At 32.7% G+C, this 21,269-nt stretch overlaps 1 protein-coding gene across 4 annotated transcripts in view; it reads right to left on the bottom strand.

The window, feature by feature from the left end:
• Window positions 1-21,269, bottom strand: part of NOX4 (NADPH oxidase 4) — a 138,882-nt gene that overhangs the window by 76,918 nt on the left and 40,695 nt on the right. For 3 of the 4 annotated variants that reach the window (XM_036220478.1, XM_016153167.2, XM_016153169.2), the window contains exons 8-11: window positions 19,214-19,294; window positions 5,019-5,235; window positions 2,782-2,946; window positions 2,587-2,649 (exon numbers count right to left, since the gene is read on the bottom strand). In XM_036220478.1, coding sequence (XP_036076371.1) covers window positions 2,587-2,649; window positions 2,782-2,946; window positions 5,019-5,235; window positions 19,214-19,294 — 526 coding nt within the window. The remainder of the gene's footprint in view (window positions 1-2,586; window positions 2,650-2,781; window positions 2,947-5,018; window positions 5,236-19,213; window positions 19,295-21,269) is intronic. The other variant, XM_016153168.2, reaches the window with a different exon arrangement.

Raw genomic sequence — 21,269 nt, 5'->3', positions numbered from 1 at the left:
GTATTGGACTTTTTTTTCTAGTATGAGAATTGGACTTTTAACTCTCCACAATATATGAAGAGCTTAGCAGTATGGGCAATCTAAAACTTTCAATTGCATATTTCTCTTAAAAATAACTTTTCACAGTTTCAGTAAAGTTCTCTCCTAAGTGGTTTTTAGTTGTTGTTGTTTGATTCCAATGACAAATATGTCCAAAAGCAACAAGAGTTTTAGAAATATAAATGCCCTAAACATTGATGAGTGATGAGAGAGCGCAGAATAGTTAACAACTCGCCTTTCAGCCAGACAAGTCTGTGTCTACATCTTGCCTGTGCCACCAACTAGCTATGTGACTGTGGGAACATAACAATCTCTCTTAGTCACATTTTCTGCATCATATAGAGTTAACAATACATGTCTCATGGGAATATGCTAAGAATTAAGTAATAAATATTTTCAAAGTTTATAAGGAAACCTTTTAGGCATTTAATTAGTAGAGACTATTATCCTTGACAAAGATGTGGTATGTAAACACTTTTTAGTGGGAATCAGAACATGGAACTTTTGTTGTTGTTTTGCTTTGTTTTATTTCAAAGAAACCCTTAAAGGAACCATCCCAGGAAAACTTCACGAAGTATGCATTTACATGTAAGTGACAAAGAGAAATAATTAGACCAAAAAAAAAAAAGGAAATGGCAGGAAAGGATAATGTGAAAATAATAACAGAAATCTCATTTAAATTGGAGTTTCGAGAGCCCATAGGGGGAGCTTTCACTCACCACTCACAGTCCATTACCCTAAACAGGAAGAGAGGAACTTTCCCTTTCCAACAGGAAGGGTTTTTCTGCTCTGCTACTCCAGCAGGAAGAAGGAAGATCTTTTCCTCATCTGGCAACCGCCCAGCCAATGAAAAGCCACTACACTTGGAACTCACAGTCTCCTCCAAGAGACTCAGTGTACGGTGTACGAGTGCCCCTCTGAACTCTGCCTTTCCTCTCTGAAAGAAAGTTCCTCTCCTTTGTTCTCTGGACTTGCACATGGTTCACCATTAGAACAATTGCAATGCCCTAAATTGCAATTCTTTCTTGTTCCTGAATAAATCCATTTTCCTAAAGAAATACTTAGCTGTTTATTTATTTAAGGTCGATAATAGTAAATTAACAACATAATATAAAATTTAGCTTAGAAATGTTTGCTCCACTCAAATCTATTTCTTGGTAGCAGTTCTCTCTTATGAAAACGAAACTCCCTTGAAGAATAATAGTATGAATGAACCAGCTAATAATCCCCCCAAATTTGTGAAGGCTATAAACCATTTCCTAAGCCTATACACAACAAAGTCCATTGTTCAGAGATGGTCTGATGAAAGGAAACCCTGATGAATATAGAATTCCAGGTATCCAACATCTTTGCCTCCATCCAATGCACTATTGAACTTTAATCTTTCTTGATAAAATAGAGTGTTGTTAATTATTCCACTAGATGTCATACTACCTTTCCATAATCATTGATTTTAATTTATTCATAAATAAAGTTGCTACATACAAACAGTGTACAAAATTTGGAGCAAGGAAGCAAAAATATTTTGGTACAACCCAAACCCTACATCTCAGTACTCTGACACTAGTTATTTTTCTGCCCCCCACTTTCGCTCAGTTATGTTGCAAATTTAAGCATATATTTAAACATATGGTCCCTGTTCTCAGTTACCTTCGTTACAACTTAAATAAAACCTTAATCCTCATAATCGATGGGGGATATTAAATTACAGTACTTTCCTACTGTTAAATATTATGCTGTCATTAAAAAAATAACTCATATATAAATATAGTAATATGGAAAGTTGCCCATGATATATTACTGAGTGAAAAGAGAAAATTATAAAATAAATGACTGATTAAATAAATGCCAAACATTTACATATGCCAGAGTATATAGGAAAATGTCTGGAAGAATATATGTCAAACTGTGGAGAGAAAAACTGAAGGGTGGGGAAAATGAGGATAAGTTCCTATTTTACCTTAATAGTTGGAAATTGGCTACTTTTTATAGTGGGCTAGTGCCACTTTTATAATGCATACAATGTTAAACAATGTGCTAAAAATATCTGGTGATGTTTTAGCCATTTAGCTAGAGTTTTCTCCCTTATTTATTCCATTTTATTTTTCTGACTTTATTTTCCTTTTCCTCCCCCAAATACAGCTAGGTACCAATTACACTGGACTTTTCTAAACACTTCCTGGATTTTTTTATGCCTCCACCTCAGAGTACCCTCTTTTCCCTTAAATCCAATTATTCTAAAGAAAAGAGCATACATATTATATTTTGGTACATGCTTCATAAAAAGAAAATATCCAGGAAATTTTTTGCAATTTGAATCAAGATCTAATAAATTTTAAATATATTAATTCCTGAAATTTAAAGTGGTAGAAAATAATAAGAGTTAGAAAGTTTATGAAAGAATAATTATATTTCTGTGTAAAAAGATGGCTTCCTTAAATAAACATATGGTGAGAGCCTTGAATAATTTATACAATGATGTGGAGGACACACATAATAAAGAAAGAATTGCATTTTATTCTGAAAGTCAAAAAACAAGTTTCTTACCATTGTGAGGGTAAATGGATGGTTTTCTAATGCAGACACACTGGGACAATGTAGAATAATATACTAAAAAGCAACAAACATAATTTTTAAATGACCAAGAAAGAAGTTCAAATATGCCAACAATGGTACATCAGCTAATTTTCAAAAATTATATAAGGATAAAGATATTTTATAAGTTGCTGAACGCTGACTCACCTGGCCAGGTCTTGCTTTAAAATTTTCTTTGACCATTCGAATTTCCATGACATCTGAGGGATGACTTATGACGGAGATGATGGTAACTGGCTTATTGCTCCGGATGCACCTGTAAAGTCTTTCAGCACAATACAGGCACAAAGGTCCAGAAATCCAGAGCCAAGTCTAAGGGAGAATTTTTGAATTATACTTCAAGAAATACTTGTACTATAGGAATCTTATATATCCTTCCCAATTGCTTATTTCACATGTTACTGTAATAATAATTTAACCTATATTTTAAATAAAATGTAACGAATGAGTAAAAAATATCAAATGTTCACTACAACTTATTCAAAGAAGAGTAAGGTACAAAACAGATGGGAAAGTAATGTCAAGACCCTAGCCTCAAACCATTGCCCAGGTTATAACTACCTTTTTTTGTTAATTATACATTGTTCCATACCTGTACACATAACAAATATATAATGCATATACACAATATCTTTCTCTAAAGAGCTTAGAAAGGGAAGTCAAAAACTCAAATAAATTTGAAAATGATTTCATAAAAAATCTACCAGTCCAATGTTTGTTTTAAAAAAAAAAACTTAGATATTTTTTATTGCATAATGTATATGCATAATGTACATACACAAAATGTAAACACAATGTAAAATACGTGTACATATTTTTAAATATAGTATATACTAGGCGTGCTGTTTACAACTTACTTTTATATAATAAATATAACATGAACAAGAAGATGACATTTAGAATCTGGAAAACGTAACCATTTTGCATGTGTGTCAGAGGGCTAGCCCTGACCCGAAGATGAACAGAATACTCTGGGAAGTGCAGGAGCCTGTGTGTCCTACCCTTCTCCTAATACTGCACACTATATCTCCCTCCGTACTTGAAGGCCTCCAGCCCAAACTTATTTTAATGGTCACTTTTTAAAACTTATTTACATAGTTATTCAGATCTCCTCCTGCCATGCAGAGATCATACCTCTTCCTAACGTCTAGTTTGACACTGTGAGAACAGGCATCACAGGACAAGCTCTGTAATGCAGCAACCTTGCACTCTAGGGACAGTCACTTACCTTTTGAGCATCAGGTCTCACATAAGTAAAATGGAAGTTGCAATAACTGTAATGCCTAAAATATAGCATTGTGTGAAGCTCATAAAAGTTCAAAAAAGTTTTAAGTTTAATAGAAAACTACGAAATTATTAATAATAATAAATACAAGAATAACACACTCATTCCAAAGTCATTTACAAATCATTCTACCTTTTGACTCTTCTTTCTTCTTTTTTTAAATTATATTTATTGGGGTAACATTGGCTATTATATGAATTCCAGTTGCGCAATTATATAATACAACAGCTGTACGGTCTGTTATGTGCTCACCGCCCAAAGTCTAGTCTCCTAGTCAAACCTGGGTTTGACGCCCTTTACTCTCTTTTCTATTTACTCTCTTCCTCTTCTTAAAGCAGATCTTTGGCATCCCCATTCCACTACTTCCACTTGCTACTGACAAATATACAGGGCGTAATTCTCACATGGGCAGATCCTATAGCCAAGGGAGGATTAGGGCCCTGACTGCTCACTGGGTTGTGGGGAAGAAGTTTTCCAGGAGCAAGCATTAGTCAAAGACCTGGTTTTGCAATCTGCCTCTCCCACATATTAGTTTGTAGAGCTTGGTCAAGATATTTTATGTATTTAAGCCACAATTTCCTCATTAGAAATCAGGATGACAGTGATTGCTTCAAGGAGTTCTTGTCAATAGTGAAAGAAATTATGCATACAGTGCATTTTAGCACACTGCTTAGCATGTAATGTTAAGCAGGCAGTATTAAGCAGCTAATAAATTGATTTTATAATTTGTTATTTATCATATTATGTATAACGTTGTACCATCATGTTATACTATACTACAATAGGAAATATTATTAGTATTAGTTCTTTCACTAATATTTTTGTTATTCAACCTATTTTTCTCAATGGATAGGGAAAGTATCTTTGTAAGCACCAGGGCCATAAGTATGCAAAGATCATATATCTGTAATATCACAGGTCTTTCTTCTTGAACCATCCGCTGCCTCTAATGGAACAATAGGTACTGACTTGCTATTGAGACATCTTGAAATGTTCAATTCTGTAAGAATAATTATTTTATAAATTTCCAAAAATATGTTTAAATACAACTGATCAATTGTTATGGAAATAACAATTGAACACATAAAATTAATCTGACCTGTGGAAAATTAGCTTGGAACTTGGGCTCCTCCATACAAATCTTCACAAATGTATTCCGAGTAAGCTCATCTGGTTTTGAAAATTCTCCAGGTAAAGATTCATGAAAATTTTCTGAAAGATACTCTGGTAAGTGAATATTCCGGTAATGGGTTCCATTAAGATTGATGCAGCCAGGAGGATGGGTATCTAAATTAGTTTGATACTTCAGCAATCCACTAAATTAAATTTAAAAAAAATAGATTAAAAAAAGATTAAAATCCAGAGACACAGTATAAGAAAATATCTTTTTCTTGTTAACTTCACATAGCATTTATCCAAGAAATGTTCCTCATATATCTTAAGAGAAATTGAGAAATTTTTTAAATTTTTAATAATTTACTATTGGACCAAACAAAAATTTTAGCACCTTCGCCCCTCAAAAAATGCCACAAATACATGGTAGAGAAAAACATAGCTATCATTACAAGTATTCTTGAATTTGACAGCCTCAAATCTAGTAGACATTCATTCAATCATATATAAGTTTTCACTTCAATAAACACTGTAATAATAGTTACTTTGGCTAAATCTTCAAACACAAATGAAAAAGTACAGGGATCATATTTGATTTGGTTAAGACTAGATAAAATAGGCCTTGCAAAGAAATGTTAAACAAACATAATAACAGGAATTATGTGGCATTGGCGGTACAGTGGTGAGCATAGCTGCCTTCAAACATAATAAAAGGAACTGAAAGTTTGCATCTCAATGGTCTGAAAACAAATAATACATATCAATCAGACCCTAAACTTATTGACTTTTTAAATTCTCCATAAACAAGTTCAAAATAATAAATCAAGCAGGAGAGCTTAAAACTCTAAAATCCCATTCTGATTCTTTCACATTTTGTGGCATTTTAAAATAAACCAAACAAATCATTCAACTTTCTGCGTTCTGTATTTCTAATAAGTAAGGAGTAAAAGTAAGATCTACTTCATAGGGATGATTCATCAAATGACAGATTGCATACAATATCTTTTTTTTTTTTTTGCATAAGAAGAAAAAAGTAAGAGTTAGAAAAACATTGACAATTTTTCAGTGTTTTTTACTTTTATTTTAAAGGTATTAAAGTTTTTATTTCCAAAATTATTTTTCCTGGTTAGCTAAGAGTATATTTTTTAATTATCCTTTATGTTCCCAAATAATTAACCATAATACATTAATAAAGTATATCATTAAGTACATCACAGCTATACTGATTTTATGAGGATGATATTTTAAAACAGCAAAAATTGTAATATGAATGACACTAATATATATCATAAATGAGTGTTAGAAAAGCAACAACTAAGAGCCATGGTGGAATGCATCATCCATTCAACCGGATTGTTCTTTCTTCCCCTTTTGCTTATGTTAGATTTCCTTCCTCTCTTCTTTTTATTTGACTTTCTTCCTTATAACTAGTCATCATGGAGTCGATAGAGAGCACATAGTACATGCCAGGAACATAAAAATAGCGGGATGTACGACATAACTACTATGATAGGCTACACACACATTTTTTTTTTAAATAATGCAGTAGTTATTTCCTACTGAAATAAATTTATGGATAGTATACAAATGTGAGCCAAGCGCATAATCGTTCACAGAGTTCCAGTCATATAATACAATTATTGTGGCATTATACTTGGAAAACCTATTCATTTATTTGATTCAGGTTCCATTACAAGTAATGTTTTACCCAAACCTGTTTCTCCTATTGGCCATCCCGAGAGTAGTGGCTGACAGGAGAGTAGGCCAAAAATCTCAGGCATTTATTTTACTGGCAAGAAGTTGAACAAACATTGGCATAAAGCACTTGGCACTATCCTAGGTTGTTCTACAGAGCTCAAAAAGAAGTCAAATCTGGCCCCTAAAGCGCTGGAAACTTAAAATCTAGTTCAGAAGATATATTGGGAGACGCGAAACATAAATTAGACCACAGATCATAGTTGTGATAGAGCTTAGTAAGGTACAGTAGGTACCAGATCTAATACAGAGCAGTTTATAGACATTTCACATTGTCCTTATTACAACTGCATGGAGTAGAAATTATTTCTACTTAAAACTTTAGACACAATGCAATTACAGAAGTGAGAAACCTAAGGCTTTGTTTGAGTAAGAGATTAACAAAACAGAAGTCAAAATATGGGATTCAGAAGTCTTATCTCCTTCACTTCAAAAACCTATATCATGAAAAGCAAATCCATTGGTTAAAGAAGTAAAAATCCAGGAAAGGGGTTCAAATGGACAAAAGCCTGGAAATAAGATCAGATAGTGCATGCGTGTGTGTGTGTGTGTGTGTGTGTTGGAAGGGGACAGCTTAACATCATGCTAAGGAATGTTATTTATTCTTTCTCCTAAGTCATAAGGGTATTCAGGTGGACATGACTCTATGTGCTCATGGTCCTTACAATGATAAATGTTGTCACTATGCAGTACAGATCTTCAACCCAGCCCAGTCAAATAAACAATGTTGCTGTTCTTGGTATATAAGGTGGCATATAATATTCTAAAATCTCTTTTAATTCTGAGAACTTTATGCTATTTTAAACTACTCTCGAGGTAAATGTTATAGGCTAACCATTTCTTAAAGCCCCATTATTCTTTTCTTTGTCTCAGTTTGTAAGTGTTGCCATCAAAGAAACATGTGAGAGAGAAAAGATCTAAAAACAGACGATGTCATAAACAAAAAAGTTCATTCATGAAACAAATAAAGTATGGAATCTCAGGTTATTTGGCTAAATTAGGTGGTAAAGATACAAACAAATAAAGTATGGAATCTCAGGTTATTTGGCTAAATTAGGTGGGTTCACGAGGAAAGGCACTGGCTGATTTTAAACATAATAGGACAAGTACTAGGCATACCAGACAGGTGCTAGATGCTTCAATGTCTATTTCTGTAAACTTTATAACAAATTTGTGTGGTAAAGATCATGGCCTCATCTTAGAATGAGTGAAAACATTTGGAGACATTAAGGAATCTGCCCAAGACCACACTGTCAGTCAGTAGCCAAGTCAGAGTCCAAAGTCATATGCCTGTACTAGGCCTACTTCTGCAGACTTCCCATCCTACTTATGGACAATATTCTGAAATAATAGACCAATGTATGCACCGAACAAAATTTACGGATCTACATCATTATAGATCTGGAAAAGGAGGTGTTATATTTGTACCAAATGAATAATTTTATGTCATTTTTCAAGTTCAATTAAATGCAAAACCTTTCTTTTTCATTGTACTAGTAAAAAGTAGAAGTGCTCATTTCTTTGGAATTAATACAGAATTTCTTAGCATTCTTACAGCATGTATTCTTAGGATATACTTCTTTAAATTACACTTTAATCCCATTAAAATAATTTTATTCTGAAGAATTTTGAATAAGACTATAGACAGATATGATTGATATTTGCATTGGGAGATAAAAATCAAATACCTGTTTAATCTATTTACTTCACTGTGACCACATTTGTTAAAATTGAGTGATACACTATGTGTGATTTTTATGATTGTTTTGAATTCCTAGTACCCACATTTATTTTAGCAGCTATAATATAATGTTTCTTTAGAGTTAAATGCAATCTTCCCAAATACAACAGAGCTTTAAGTAACATGCAACTCTGTGTATACATGCCAAACAATTCTGATCCTCCTTCTTGCCCTACATCACCACTGAGATATAACTATTTTACATTTATTATTTTATTTATTCTTTATTTTACATAATAAAATATATTACATAAATATATATTATTTATTGATTTAAGTGGCAGGGCCCCTATCTTCAAGAAGCTTACAATTTAACACACTGCTATCGGATAGAACTTACTGTGATGGTGGAAACAGTCTAAATCTGCGCTGTCCAACGTAGCTACATGTGAATACTGAGCAACTGAAAAGTGGCTAGTGCATGCGAAGAATTGATATTTTCATGTTATTTCATTTTAATTAATTTAAATTAAATAGCTACAGCAATAATGAGTATAATCACATGAAAGCAACAACAAAAACAAAGCAAAATGAGTAATACTATATAGATGTATAACGACCTCTTGAGAGTATATAGAAATGATAAATTTTGATTATGACATTTTAGAAAACGTTTCATGGAGGAAGCAATCGAAAGATATAGAGATTCCAATGGTTAGAGAACAGGAGAATGACATTCTAATATGAAAAAGAAGGATAAAATTAAAATTAAAGAAATATTCTTTTATGTAGTGTTGTATCTTTCATAATTAAATGATAAATAATTTGAGAGCAAAAAAAAACAGAAGGGAAAAAGATGTTAGTGAATAGTAAAAAGACAGTCTGCAAATTAAGGCAGTGACGTAGTTGGGGGTAGGAGAAGGCGGCACACAGAGAATGTGGGAATTTTAATACTTGTTACTAATTTTGTTAGTTACAGTGTACTATGTTCCAAAGGAGAGGTTTTAAAGTATATTTGGAATGTCTAGCATTCCTCTATCATGAGAAATAAAGTATTTGTAAATGTATCAAAATACAAGGTTGTGGATGCTATTGTTTTTGCACTTAGAAGGATTTAAAGATGTGATTTTGACACTCACAGTATTTCAAAACAGGTTTTTCTTTTTTTCTTCAAGAGGCATTATAGTTATACTATCATTGTTTTAATGCCTGGCTGTGACAAAGTCATAAAAAAAATACAGTACACAAAATAAATCCTACTAGCTTACAGGATACAATCATAAAAATGTTATGGCAAAATTTAAATATTATAAAATACCATCCCTGAAGAAAAAAGAATTATAAAATCACCCCTACTTTAATTGCAGTGTCACTTATGCAACTTTTGTTTGTTGTACTTTTACTCCTTTTTAAAAGTGGAGGAAAAAATTCCTTGCCTCAGGAGAAGTCCTAGTATTCTATAACACATAAATGTTTCTTTTCTTTACAGAAAAAAATAACAATTTATTTCTCACAATCCTTTTTACTTTCCTTCAATAAAATAGATAGATAGATAGATAGATAGATAGATAGATAGATAGATAGATAGATAGATAGATAAAGGAGCTTAAGAAAATACACCCAAATTCAGTATTTTAAAACTCAGTGGAATCAACTGATTCTGTAATCCACTAGAATATACACTATTCAAAAACAAGAATTTATCCTGTGCCTCCGCTATTTTTCTGGTGCCTAGAACTGTTCCTATGATCTACTGAAACGGTTCAATAAATAATCATTGAATGAACTCAAAGTGCGTGGACAACATTTTGTCGTGGTGGTGGTGGAAAAACATGATCGAGGAGTCATCTGGTTTTAACGAACACAAAAATGTTTGAACTCATGTTCTAACCTCAAATAAAATGCTTGGATTTTACAATGGTATTTAGTAAAATAAACCATGTATGAACATTTATCTTCGTAGGAAATAGCAGTAAATCAGTCTGCAACTTACATCATCCCTCTTCATGCTTGAGCACAGTCAAATCCGAACTGAAGTCTCAGCACTGCCCTAACCCTGAGCTAATTATAACCTAAGCAAACAAGTTACTAAGAGAGTCAAGCCTACCTGTTAGCAGAATCTAGAAGTAAAGTGCTTTCCTAAGCTAGGGATCCAAAGTACTTGAGGGAAACCCTAAGTATCTTGGTTCCCATGAAATCCAAACTTTTACTCTCATCCTTGCTTTGTCTGGTCTGCCAGATTCTTGCCACTGTATTCTTTCCTGGGCTCTTGCTACGGATACCTAAATGTACTTGCATCCTGCAGCTTGATTAGAGCACATATTGTGCCTAGCTCTTGCTGGCAGCATTGCCAAAGGTACGTGGCTAGGTAACATAGAAACCAGTATCATGGGTATGTGACCTGTGCAAGGCCTGTGATTGATTCAATGCTTTGTTATTAATATCTTGAAATTCTTAATAATTTTTTATCAAGAGGCCATACATTTTCATTTTGCAGTGACCCCCACAAATTAAGTAGCCTGCCACAGATACTATGCAGCTAGCAAAACTAAACCTTGGTGTCTAAGGTCATAGTATTAAGACCCAAATGTTCCCTAAGTGTGTGAAGTAAGACAGATTATTTTACTGTTTCCTCAGGTGAAAAAAGAGATATACTATCTGTTACTCTCTATTTCACAGGTGTATGAAGGAAAGGTTTTCGATCTCTTAGGAAGGAAAAAATATGTAAGCATCCAATATTTCTTAGCATTTCCTCTGCTTTCAGGCTTCACTAAAATGGTAGTGGGGGATACAAGAAATATTTCATATTTCAGAAAGAAATATTATATTTCTTATAATAAATGTAGCTGTTGTTCCTCCCCCTTCCCCCCAGCTTTCTCACCCTGTACCTCCAGTCAGAACTACATGTTATTAAAAATAAAGTCCCAATAGAAAAAAATGAGGTTAAAATTATGTAAAATTTATTTGGTCTGAAGCTCACTATTTCTACCCTAAAATGGGGGAAAAGTAAACTCATAATTTAGAAGATTAGAATTCATTGATAAATGTAGCTTATAGCATAAATACATTTATATACATGAAAATGCTCTATATGTACCATATCTATCTATACATATGATAGCCTTATAGGAGAAAATACATTATAACTTCAATTCCTATCCCCACCTCACCTTTAGAATATAATAACAGCAAAAATTAATAAATCATAAGACCTTCGTCCCAAATTATTATACAGAAAAATCATGTTTTACATAAAAATGAAAATTAATCCTGTGAATAGGAAATTATAAGTGGGAAACACACATTTCTTAAAGATCATAGTTGTATAGAACATTATATTTATTAACATATGGGAAATATGTAAATGTTATATGAGGAGGATTTGGATTCCATATAAGAAAGACTTAATTCCTCAGGAATTTTATTCATTCTCTATACTAAAGTGAAAAATTCAAAGACCAAAAAGAGAAAGAAAACAAACAAAGGAAGAGAAATATTTTTCCTTCTGTGTTCCAAAGAATTTTTAGCCACACAAGTACACAAAATCCTTAATAAAAATGTGCCAGACTACAATAAAACCCAAATAGTCAAGACTTAATAGCTAATTCTTCTGGCACTAGAGTCAAAATACTCATTGCCATAATTTATTACCTAGATAACACTAAATATAAGTGACAGCCCCAAAATGAGACTCCAAGTTACATTTAAATAAATACACGGATTATTTTTATTACTATCTGCAGTGCTTTGATAATTGAGGAAAATTGGAAGAGCCTAGAAGGAAAACACATTCCTGGCTAAAAGCCAATTAATACAATTTCACCTAATCCAGCAAATACTGAGTGATTATTTGTGAAAGGGACTCCTTGATAAAGACAGGTAAAAAACATTCCTATCCTCAAAAATACTTTAGTTTACCTAGGATATATCACTTTGCTGTATTTTATTTCTCTTTCATATTTCACAGATATATAACGGGAGTAGGCAGAAGAAGACATGAAAGTTTTTTTACTATTCAACTACAACTTTAGCTATAACCTGACTTTCTCCCTCTTACCTAAGTTATATATAGTGTATAATATTCTGTACTTCTTATTGTGTTTATATGTATTTCTCTTCCCTCTGGACATTTTCAAGGAGTATATAGATAGATTCTTTTTTTTTTTCTATGCAATTTCTATTATCTTTATTCTATATTGAGAGGAATGGCAGCTGCCACTCTGAGGCTTGGTAACAGACTTTAAAAGGTATGGACAATCTGTTTGCTGAATGAAGAGCTACAAAGACACAGTGTGGCAATAGGAATACTAATAATCTTTTCCACTGTATTTTTATTGGCTTTAGTCTAGAGTCTAGCTTTATTTTTATTGTTATTTTCAAGTTATGTGGAAGAATTCTGGAGATTAAAATGCCACATAAATATAATTTTACTATTAGATTTATTATAAAGTTACTGTATTTACTATATGCCATAATGAGATTATACATTTTAAGAAACATTTATAAAGCATTACCAAAAAGAAAGCATTTCCTACTTTGTTTTCTGGGAGAACTAAATCTCACCTTCTAAATCTTGGAATCTATACAACGTGTAACAAAATTGAATTTCTTACTCAAAAGACACAAGCATGCACAAATACACATTCACCAACTTATATAAATTGGAATAATATTCTAGATCTTCAAATGACATGAATGTATTTCACTCATAAGCAAGAGTACCTTCTAAACCATTAATAAATAATTCAATAATTCAATGAAAGGGGAGGAATTAAATACGTAGATTCTGATTTCTGGGGTCAGTCTGTGGATTCAGTCCCTGGCCCTATCAGGTACTAGCTGGGCATCTTTGGGTAGACATTTAATTTAACCTTTTGTGCCTCACTTTCTCATCTGTAAAATAAGAAGAATAACAGTATTTACCTCATAGTGCTGTATTAAAAAAAAAAAAACATGTGTATATGTATACATATGTATATGTGTTTGCATAAAGAGCTAAGAACAGTAACTGTAATATATTAAACATTATCTAAACCTTGGAAATTATTATGCATAATACAATCATTATCCTCTAAAATGACAGTGCAATTAACAAGTCCATATCTATATTTGTCAAGTAAGTTCTCCTTACGTTAGCCCCATGTGAGAAGAAAAATGCCCCAGGAGTTATTATTTTTCCCACCATCTATAGTTTTCAACTCTGGATAAAACTTAAGCAGGAAATATATGTGTAAATGTAATATTATGGCTCTTTAGTAAAAATCTAGCTTTAAGAAACTTCAGTTCAGTTCAGTTATTTTGAACTTCTTTGGGGCCACATGAAGCTTTGGCCCCGCATGTATATGTGTTACATATGTGATGAATATACACACACACACATATATATACACATATGTTAGTATTTCAGAAATTGAGGCATCCCCTGCATCCATTCAATGATTCCTAGAGATTATAAATCCAAGTTGAGAACTACTACTCTATTGAAGGAGAAGTAAGAGTTTGTGGTAGAAATAACAGGCATCAAATTTGCAAGAATTATGTCAGATCCATACGAAATTAACCATATAGAAAGTATTCAAAACAGATCACCTGTAAGAGTGATAGTGTACCAAAGATTTAACCATGATTAAGAGCATGCAAATCCTCAAACTTCTATCTACCATGTTAGAAGAAATCCAATATAATCTCTAACGTAGGTCAAAGCTAGGCAAATCTTTTATTATTCTAAGATTCTGGGCTCCCAAATACCCATGTAAAACCGCTAGTCAAGGTTAGGTCTTTTGCGATTCTGGCTCAAGGCCTATCTTAAAAGTACTCCATCAGCCTCCCTAGAACTCTCCTCTATGCCTAGGAATAGGTACAATAACCATACGTACTGTTTCACCCACAACCACAGCTTAATTATTAATAGTATTCCACTTCATTCTTAGAAGTGTCTGGTATGAATAATTAACTATATGGTCAGTTCAAATCCAGAGGCGAGGAAAAGGAAACTGAAAAGAAAACATAGGAAAATAATTTTTTTCCCTCAGTACTAGAATAGAATGTTCTTAACATACAACCTCTGGGCCTTCCTTTGCCTGGGCTTCACCAAGTTCTCATTTGACATTCTAAGAAAAGCAACCGTCTCTCTCCAGTAGGAGGATCACCAGGGCTCTCTTCCTGCCATAGCAATGTGGTTGAAAAGAGCCCTCAGTGCAAGTGGCTAAAAGAGAAGATACCTGTGAATAGCAATTTTTAACTCTTAATTATATTGAATAAATACCTCTGTCTTCCAATAGTATATTTTTAACTTCTTCCTCCTAGGAGCAAAGTAGAGGAAGGATAAGCCAGTACAATTAGCCTCACCTCATAAATATTTGTCTAACCCTGGTTACCTTCTTGAGCCTATACTCCTGGGAAGCCGACAGTGGGTCTGGTTCATTAATGTCAATGTTAACAAAGACTGCCCACTGCGTTCCCCAGGTTTGAAGAGTAAGCTTTTAGAAACATGCACATAGAAAGCCATTCCTTTTAAATTCCATAACAATATGATTCAAGCAGAATATAAATCATGCTGTAAAATCAACTCTTGCCCACAAGTAGTCCCAAATGGCAGAGTTCTGTTTAAAAGAATAATTCAGGTATCATTTATGTAATAAAATATGGTCTGAGAGGTCCAGCAGAGCTGGCGCAGGAAATTATTTACACTATGAATTGGCTCTCACTGCTATTCACACATTTAAGGAAGACTTTCCTTCTCTCTTTTTCAGAATTATCCAATCACAATTCCTCTCTCATGTAAATAAAAATATAAAATACAATTATTACCCACATAACACTCCAGAGCTAAAGCCAGTGGGAGTGTTGACTATGTAAGATTGAGAGGTTAAGGTGCCAAATCTCATTTACGATGCATTCCTCCACATGCCTTTGAAAGGAACAGGGTTAGGCTTTCAACTGAAGCTCTGTGACATTCATAATTGCTTTTCTCTCCAATATCCTTTTTATCAGTAAGTGAGAATAGCAGTATATAACTCCTCCTGATAAGTTTTTCAAATGAAAATGAGGGAAGAAACATCCAATTAGTCATGTCTAGAAAGAGGAAACAGTTTATGCTTTTCCTCCCCAAATGTCTTATAAATTAAAATATCTTTAATATGGCACACAAATAGCAACCTCCTAGAAAAGTGAATTAAAAATTAGAAGGAAAAAAACTCCTCAGAAGAAGGAGGCTTGTCTTGCAAGTCCCAAGATAATCCTCTGTTGTTAAAATCTATTGAATTTTTGAGACCTAACATTGTTATAAAATTTATTGCTCTTTCAAAGAATATTATATTGATCTGCTAAGCAGTTTTCATTATATGTTTCATCCAATTATTTGGCTGATAGGAAAATTTGGGCTCTTCAAAGTGCTGTGTCTTTTTCAAGAACCAAAAAGACTGATTCTTCAAACAGTTAACTATGGATATTGTTTCTTCCTTACACAGCTATTAGTATTGATACAAGCATAGTTTTTTCCTTACTAGTATTTATTATGTCTATGTTCCACATAAATTGCTGCATTCATTTATTTATACCTGAGACTTTATGATGTAGATGATTTTATTAATCCCATCTAATAGATAAGAAAAATAAAGAACAAATTATCTGGTGAGGTCATACAGCTATTAAGTGATGTTCTTTGAAAGGAAAATTAATATTTTAAAGATCTATTGGGACACCTAAAAGAACACCTGAGTTTAGTGTATATAAAATATGTTTTTTAAGGATATGATGCAATATATTTGCTTATAAATAATCAAACAAAATCTAAAACATAGGTAAGACTTTAACCTAAGGGCACGGATAATCATGGAACAAGATAATCAGGTCCTAAATAATACTGACTGCAAAATTCGGAGCAAAGAAGATGACTCCCACTTTGCCAATGTCAGATCGCATACCCCAAGGGCACTGCATTTAGTTTGGTTTCCAGCTTTAAAAGCAATCCAGGGAAGTCACACCAAACTGCAGCCAGGATCATTTAGTGGTTAGGATGTGGGCTCAGGAATCTGATACCTGGGTTAAAATCCAAGCTCTTCTGTCACTTGCCATGACTTTCGGCAAATTACTCACTGCCCCTTTTCTTTCACGGAACAACAACAGCAACAGCAACAGCAACAGCAGTAGCAGCAGCAAATTTTATCAGGGTTGTTGGGAGGATTTAATGAAATTAAACATTAGTAAGATACAGGTACTCAATGAATATTAACTATTAATATATTCAAAGGAGAAAGTAATGAGACTTGAAATCTTGTCATGCAAGAAATAAATGGATAGAATTTAGAGGAGAGTGGCTCAATTTTCATGGCCTCTAGAGTCATAGATTTTTAAATCTATCAAGAAATTAAAGTAAAATAAATTCTGGTTCAAAAGATAAGGAACTTTGTGAAAATTACAGCTTCCCAGAGACAGAACGGGATTTTCGGAATTAAATATTCACTCAGACATACTGTAGGGGAGAGTCAAAAGTCTCGGTCAAGATACCCTTTAACCTTCCTTCAAAATTTATGCTTCCATGAAAATAAAATTGACCTTAGAAAACCATATGAAGCAAATGCCCCTCTTACTACAAAAGTCTGCTTAGGAAAAAAAATCAGTCAACAAATTCTAATCACTTCATCCTTGAGGCCTAAAATGTTCTCAAATTTCTAGCCCACATCGATCCTTCAAATTCTTAAACTACTGGAATTCTTAAGAATAAAATATGTTTACAGTTGGAAAACATTCAATATAAAGTTACCTATAACCTTGGTGTTGCTTTAAACATCAAATGGTTATTACTTTTCTTACTATTAAAAAAAGTTATCTCTACTTCTTTCAAGTGATTTTTTAAAAAATTCCAAAATAATCAATGATGAGACTAAAGAGTATATATTAAATTGGTCTTCTATAACTTATTATAGTATTTAGTACATTGATAAACAGAGGAGTAAATGCCCAGCAAACAGTGATTTTCTGTTCAAACCTAAAGCAGATCATTTAACAAAAATCTTGATATCAATCCAAGAAACTTGTTTCGAATAACCACACTTTATTTGTATAACCAAAAGCTAGAGAATGAAATTATCGAGGCATTTCATAAGTAAAGATATGTCTAAGTTCTAAACATTGGCACAATAATAATAATTTCAATAAATTTACTTACAGACAGATCCTTCAGTAATAAAAATGAGAATGTTTTGAAAAATGTTCCATTTTGAGAAAGCTGTAAGATATATCAGTAGTAACTTTTCCCACACCAGAAGCATAATCTATGTAGCTTTATTCAAAATTAAGTTCTAGAACTATGGTATAAACCAAATCAAAACAAGACTTACGAGATAGAGGCCTAGATAACACCTCTTTCTAAACCAGTAGTCTCCAAAACCGGGGGGTGAGGTGCGGGGAGGAATTTTGAACATGCTCCCAGAAATAAATATATAATTTATGTGACAAATATTATACATGACAAAGTACATTATAAAACATTCTGAAGAAAGGATTAGCAGCAAGTTGGAACAGTTTTCCAAACACTGTTTCTCTGGGAACATTTTTGATTAAGATAAACGGGAAATGCCAGCCATTACCAAGCAACATTATTTATTATTGGTGCGATGCATCAGGACCAGGAGGACTGCGAGTGAACTATAAAATCATTTTAGGGCTTACGGATCTCAACTTTCTACATGCAGTATTTTCTTGCAACTGAGGGCATCCCTTGAGGTGTTATCAAGATACTGGTTCCTGTGGAGTACAGGCCTGACCCAAGGCACAGTAGTCCATGCCTATCCATATGCTTGTCATCTCAAAATGAGATTGCTACTTGGGGAGTAAGAGAGAAGAGGCAAAAAATGGTTCCTGTACAAAAGAAACTCCCACTAAAGAAGCACCTGACATCATCCGTTTGACATTCCGTTTCCTGTCCTGTATCTTTCTGCTAAACCAAGTGAATTTAACACCAGACAATGGCCTATTATGTCACATCGGTGTGAATGTCAAGATAAAACCGCAAGTCCACTCGGGTGATCATGCACCATACTTTTCAGACTATTGCTTGGGTCCATATACTTTTCAGAATTTCAGGTATATTCTTTGTAACAAACTTAGGATATTTTCTTTTCTACCTTTGTGATTTTCTGATGTTTTTGATAGATCCTTGTCTTTGGTCATTGTAAATATTTGGCTGTCTATTATTGCCTCTAGGTATTTTTAAACTAAAAACTTACAACTCCATCATTAAAAATTCTGCAGCAGCAAGACATAAGGAATTCCTGAAAATATAAACACTAAAATCTTGAAGTTCACTTCTTACTAAATTTCTTTTAGCGGTTATCAGGATATAACTATAGGGAACTTTACAAACTACGATATTGTGGGAGAACTAACTTCATATTTGTTTTAATATACTTTTATACTAGTTTCATTAAAACATGCTATGCCAAAAATAAACCTATTTCTTCCATTCTTAACACTACCTTGAATTCCAAATAACGAGATAACTTACCACTCTCTATGAGAATTTCTGTAGCCGTATCTTTCATTACCCTGTTTTTAAGCACACATGGTTTAAAAAAATTTTTTTAGGATCTTTGATCACTATCCTGTACAACTGAAACTGGTATATTATTGTATGCCAATTATAATTGAAAAAAAAGTAATTGAATTGTACAATGCAAATATGAGCAACTAATTGTATATTTCAATAAAGCTGGTAAAAAAAAAAAAAAAGTTTTATAACTTACCCTGAAACATGCAACATCAGTAGCATGTAGAAGACAAAGAAGAGATTATGAGTATACCAGAAGATGTCATAGTTAGAAACTCTGAAAAAACAAACGACTTAGTTTCAATGCCACTTTACATTCTATCTCACTAAAAAGACCATGCATCATTTCAAACATATGTTGCAATTGAAGAAGGTTAAAATATGAGTACATCTGAGATTTACTTATAAATATCAAAAGTATTAACATACTGTGCAGAGAGAATCTACAAAAATTATAACACTTTAGCATTTTGAAGGTTTTTTGTATTTCATATAAAGATACATGGAAAGAATTAAAATAATGTATTCATCTTAAAGTTACGATATAAGGCTAAGTAGCAGCTATAGTCTGCTAATATGTACTTTTGCTGTCCTTTTTATCAATATTCTTCATTTTCAAATGATTTCTAAAACAACTAATGTTCCTATTCCAATATATATTTTGAGAATACTTCGAAGGAAACTCAAATGGAGAGAAATTAAATAAATGCTCACTAAAGCTTTATATTCTTCTCCTTGATAGTGTGTAACTTACAAATGACACCTTGGTGTTATTGTCAGCAAGTGAAGAGAGTCTGAAGAAGCATGGTTAGGAAGGAGTATGGTAAACAATCTATAGAATGTTTGAGGTAAGTAAAAAAGACTAAGAGTTATTGTATTTCATATGTGAGGGTGAATATTCATATATTAGAATCTTAGAGGTGGAGGGCAGGTATTTGTAAAAGCTTCTGAGATGATTCTGCTACAACCCCTAAACCTTTCAGAATCCCTGATTTAAGCAATAGCCAGTCAATTCATTTACTTCACTCATGATTTTTGCTATTATAAACAAAATCATTAACATTTTTGTAACATATGCCTTTTTGCACATGTCTGATTCTTTTTTAATCTAAATTCCTAGAAGTGGAATTGCTAGATCAAAGGGCGCACATCTGCAATGTGTTTGATATGCACTGCCCATTGCTCTGTGAAACGTGTTTATCAATTACTATTCCCATTGTAGAATAGGAATGTCTGTTTCCCCAAACTCAGACTCCACTTTATAAGTTTATGTTATTTCGTATAAGTGAAATTTGGTATTATTTCATTTGTGTGTTACACACTTTTAATTTTTCTGGGACTTATCTGCTTATAATAATTATCCACTTCTATAGTGAACTTCTCTTAATTGTTGTAAATTATTCAAATTATAAGCATGTCTTAGTTCCACGTAATTGTAATAATTTGCCAAACAACATGTTTACATTTGAATTTTATAATGTATATTTAGTTTTCTTATTTTTAGATAAGTATTTCCTACACTTTTCCTTGTCCATTATGAGATCTGATATCCATTTAAAGTTTCTTTTAGATTTTAATGATGTAATTGTTTTACAGCTAACTCTAAGTTACCTTAAAGTTTCTTCACTTAAGCCTTACTTTTCTCATGTTTGTAATGGCACCTTTGTCATTTAGCAGGTTCTTATATATTTAGCAGGTTCTTATATATAGCAACGTCCCATAGAAGGCTTTCTATCAACTCTATCATGGGTTCAATGTCTTGGTTATTTTTGTGAGTCCCAGTCTGTTCTGCCACAGAAGCTTAACCACTTTAATATTTAGTAAGCTACATCCCCTTTTTACTCCTCTTTTGGACATGTGTTTGGATGTTCTCTCAGATGAACTATAGAATTGCTTTACTAAATTCAATAAATAAATAAACAAAAGAACCCACTTTGGATTTTTTACTGGAACTGCAAAAAACATAAAATAATTGAGGAAAAACTCCATCTTGCAGTGTAAGGTCTTTATTCAAATTTCTATTTATTTCTCTCAGTGAAATTGTGCTCTTTCTTCTATACAGCTTTTACCTAGTTTCTTATTAAATTTATTCCTAGATATTTTATGTTTTTGTTGTAATTGTTAGTGGTATCTTTTTATTTTATTCAATTTTCAAACTGATGATAGCTATTATGTAAAAGGACTATTTAAATTTTTTTGGTACTCAATTACCTATTTTAATTCTTTTATTTAATATAACACTAATTTTTTCC

This window comes from Rousettus aegyptiacus, unplaced genomic scaffold, assembly GCF_014176215.1.
Source record: "Rousettus aegyptiacus isolate mRouAeg1 unplaced genomic scaffold, mRouAeg1.p scaffold_m13_p_5, whole genome shotgun sequence".
In the NCBI taxonomy this organism is placed as follows: Eukaryota; Metazoa; Chordata; class Mammalia; order Chiroptera; family Pteropodidae; genus Rousettus; species Rousettus aegyptiacus.
Note: the sequence above shows the minus strand (reverse complement) of the source record. Positions and strands in the feature narration are given on the sequence as shown.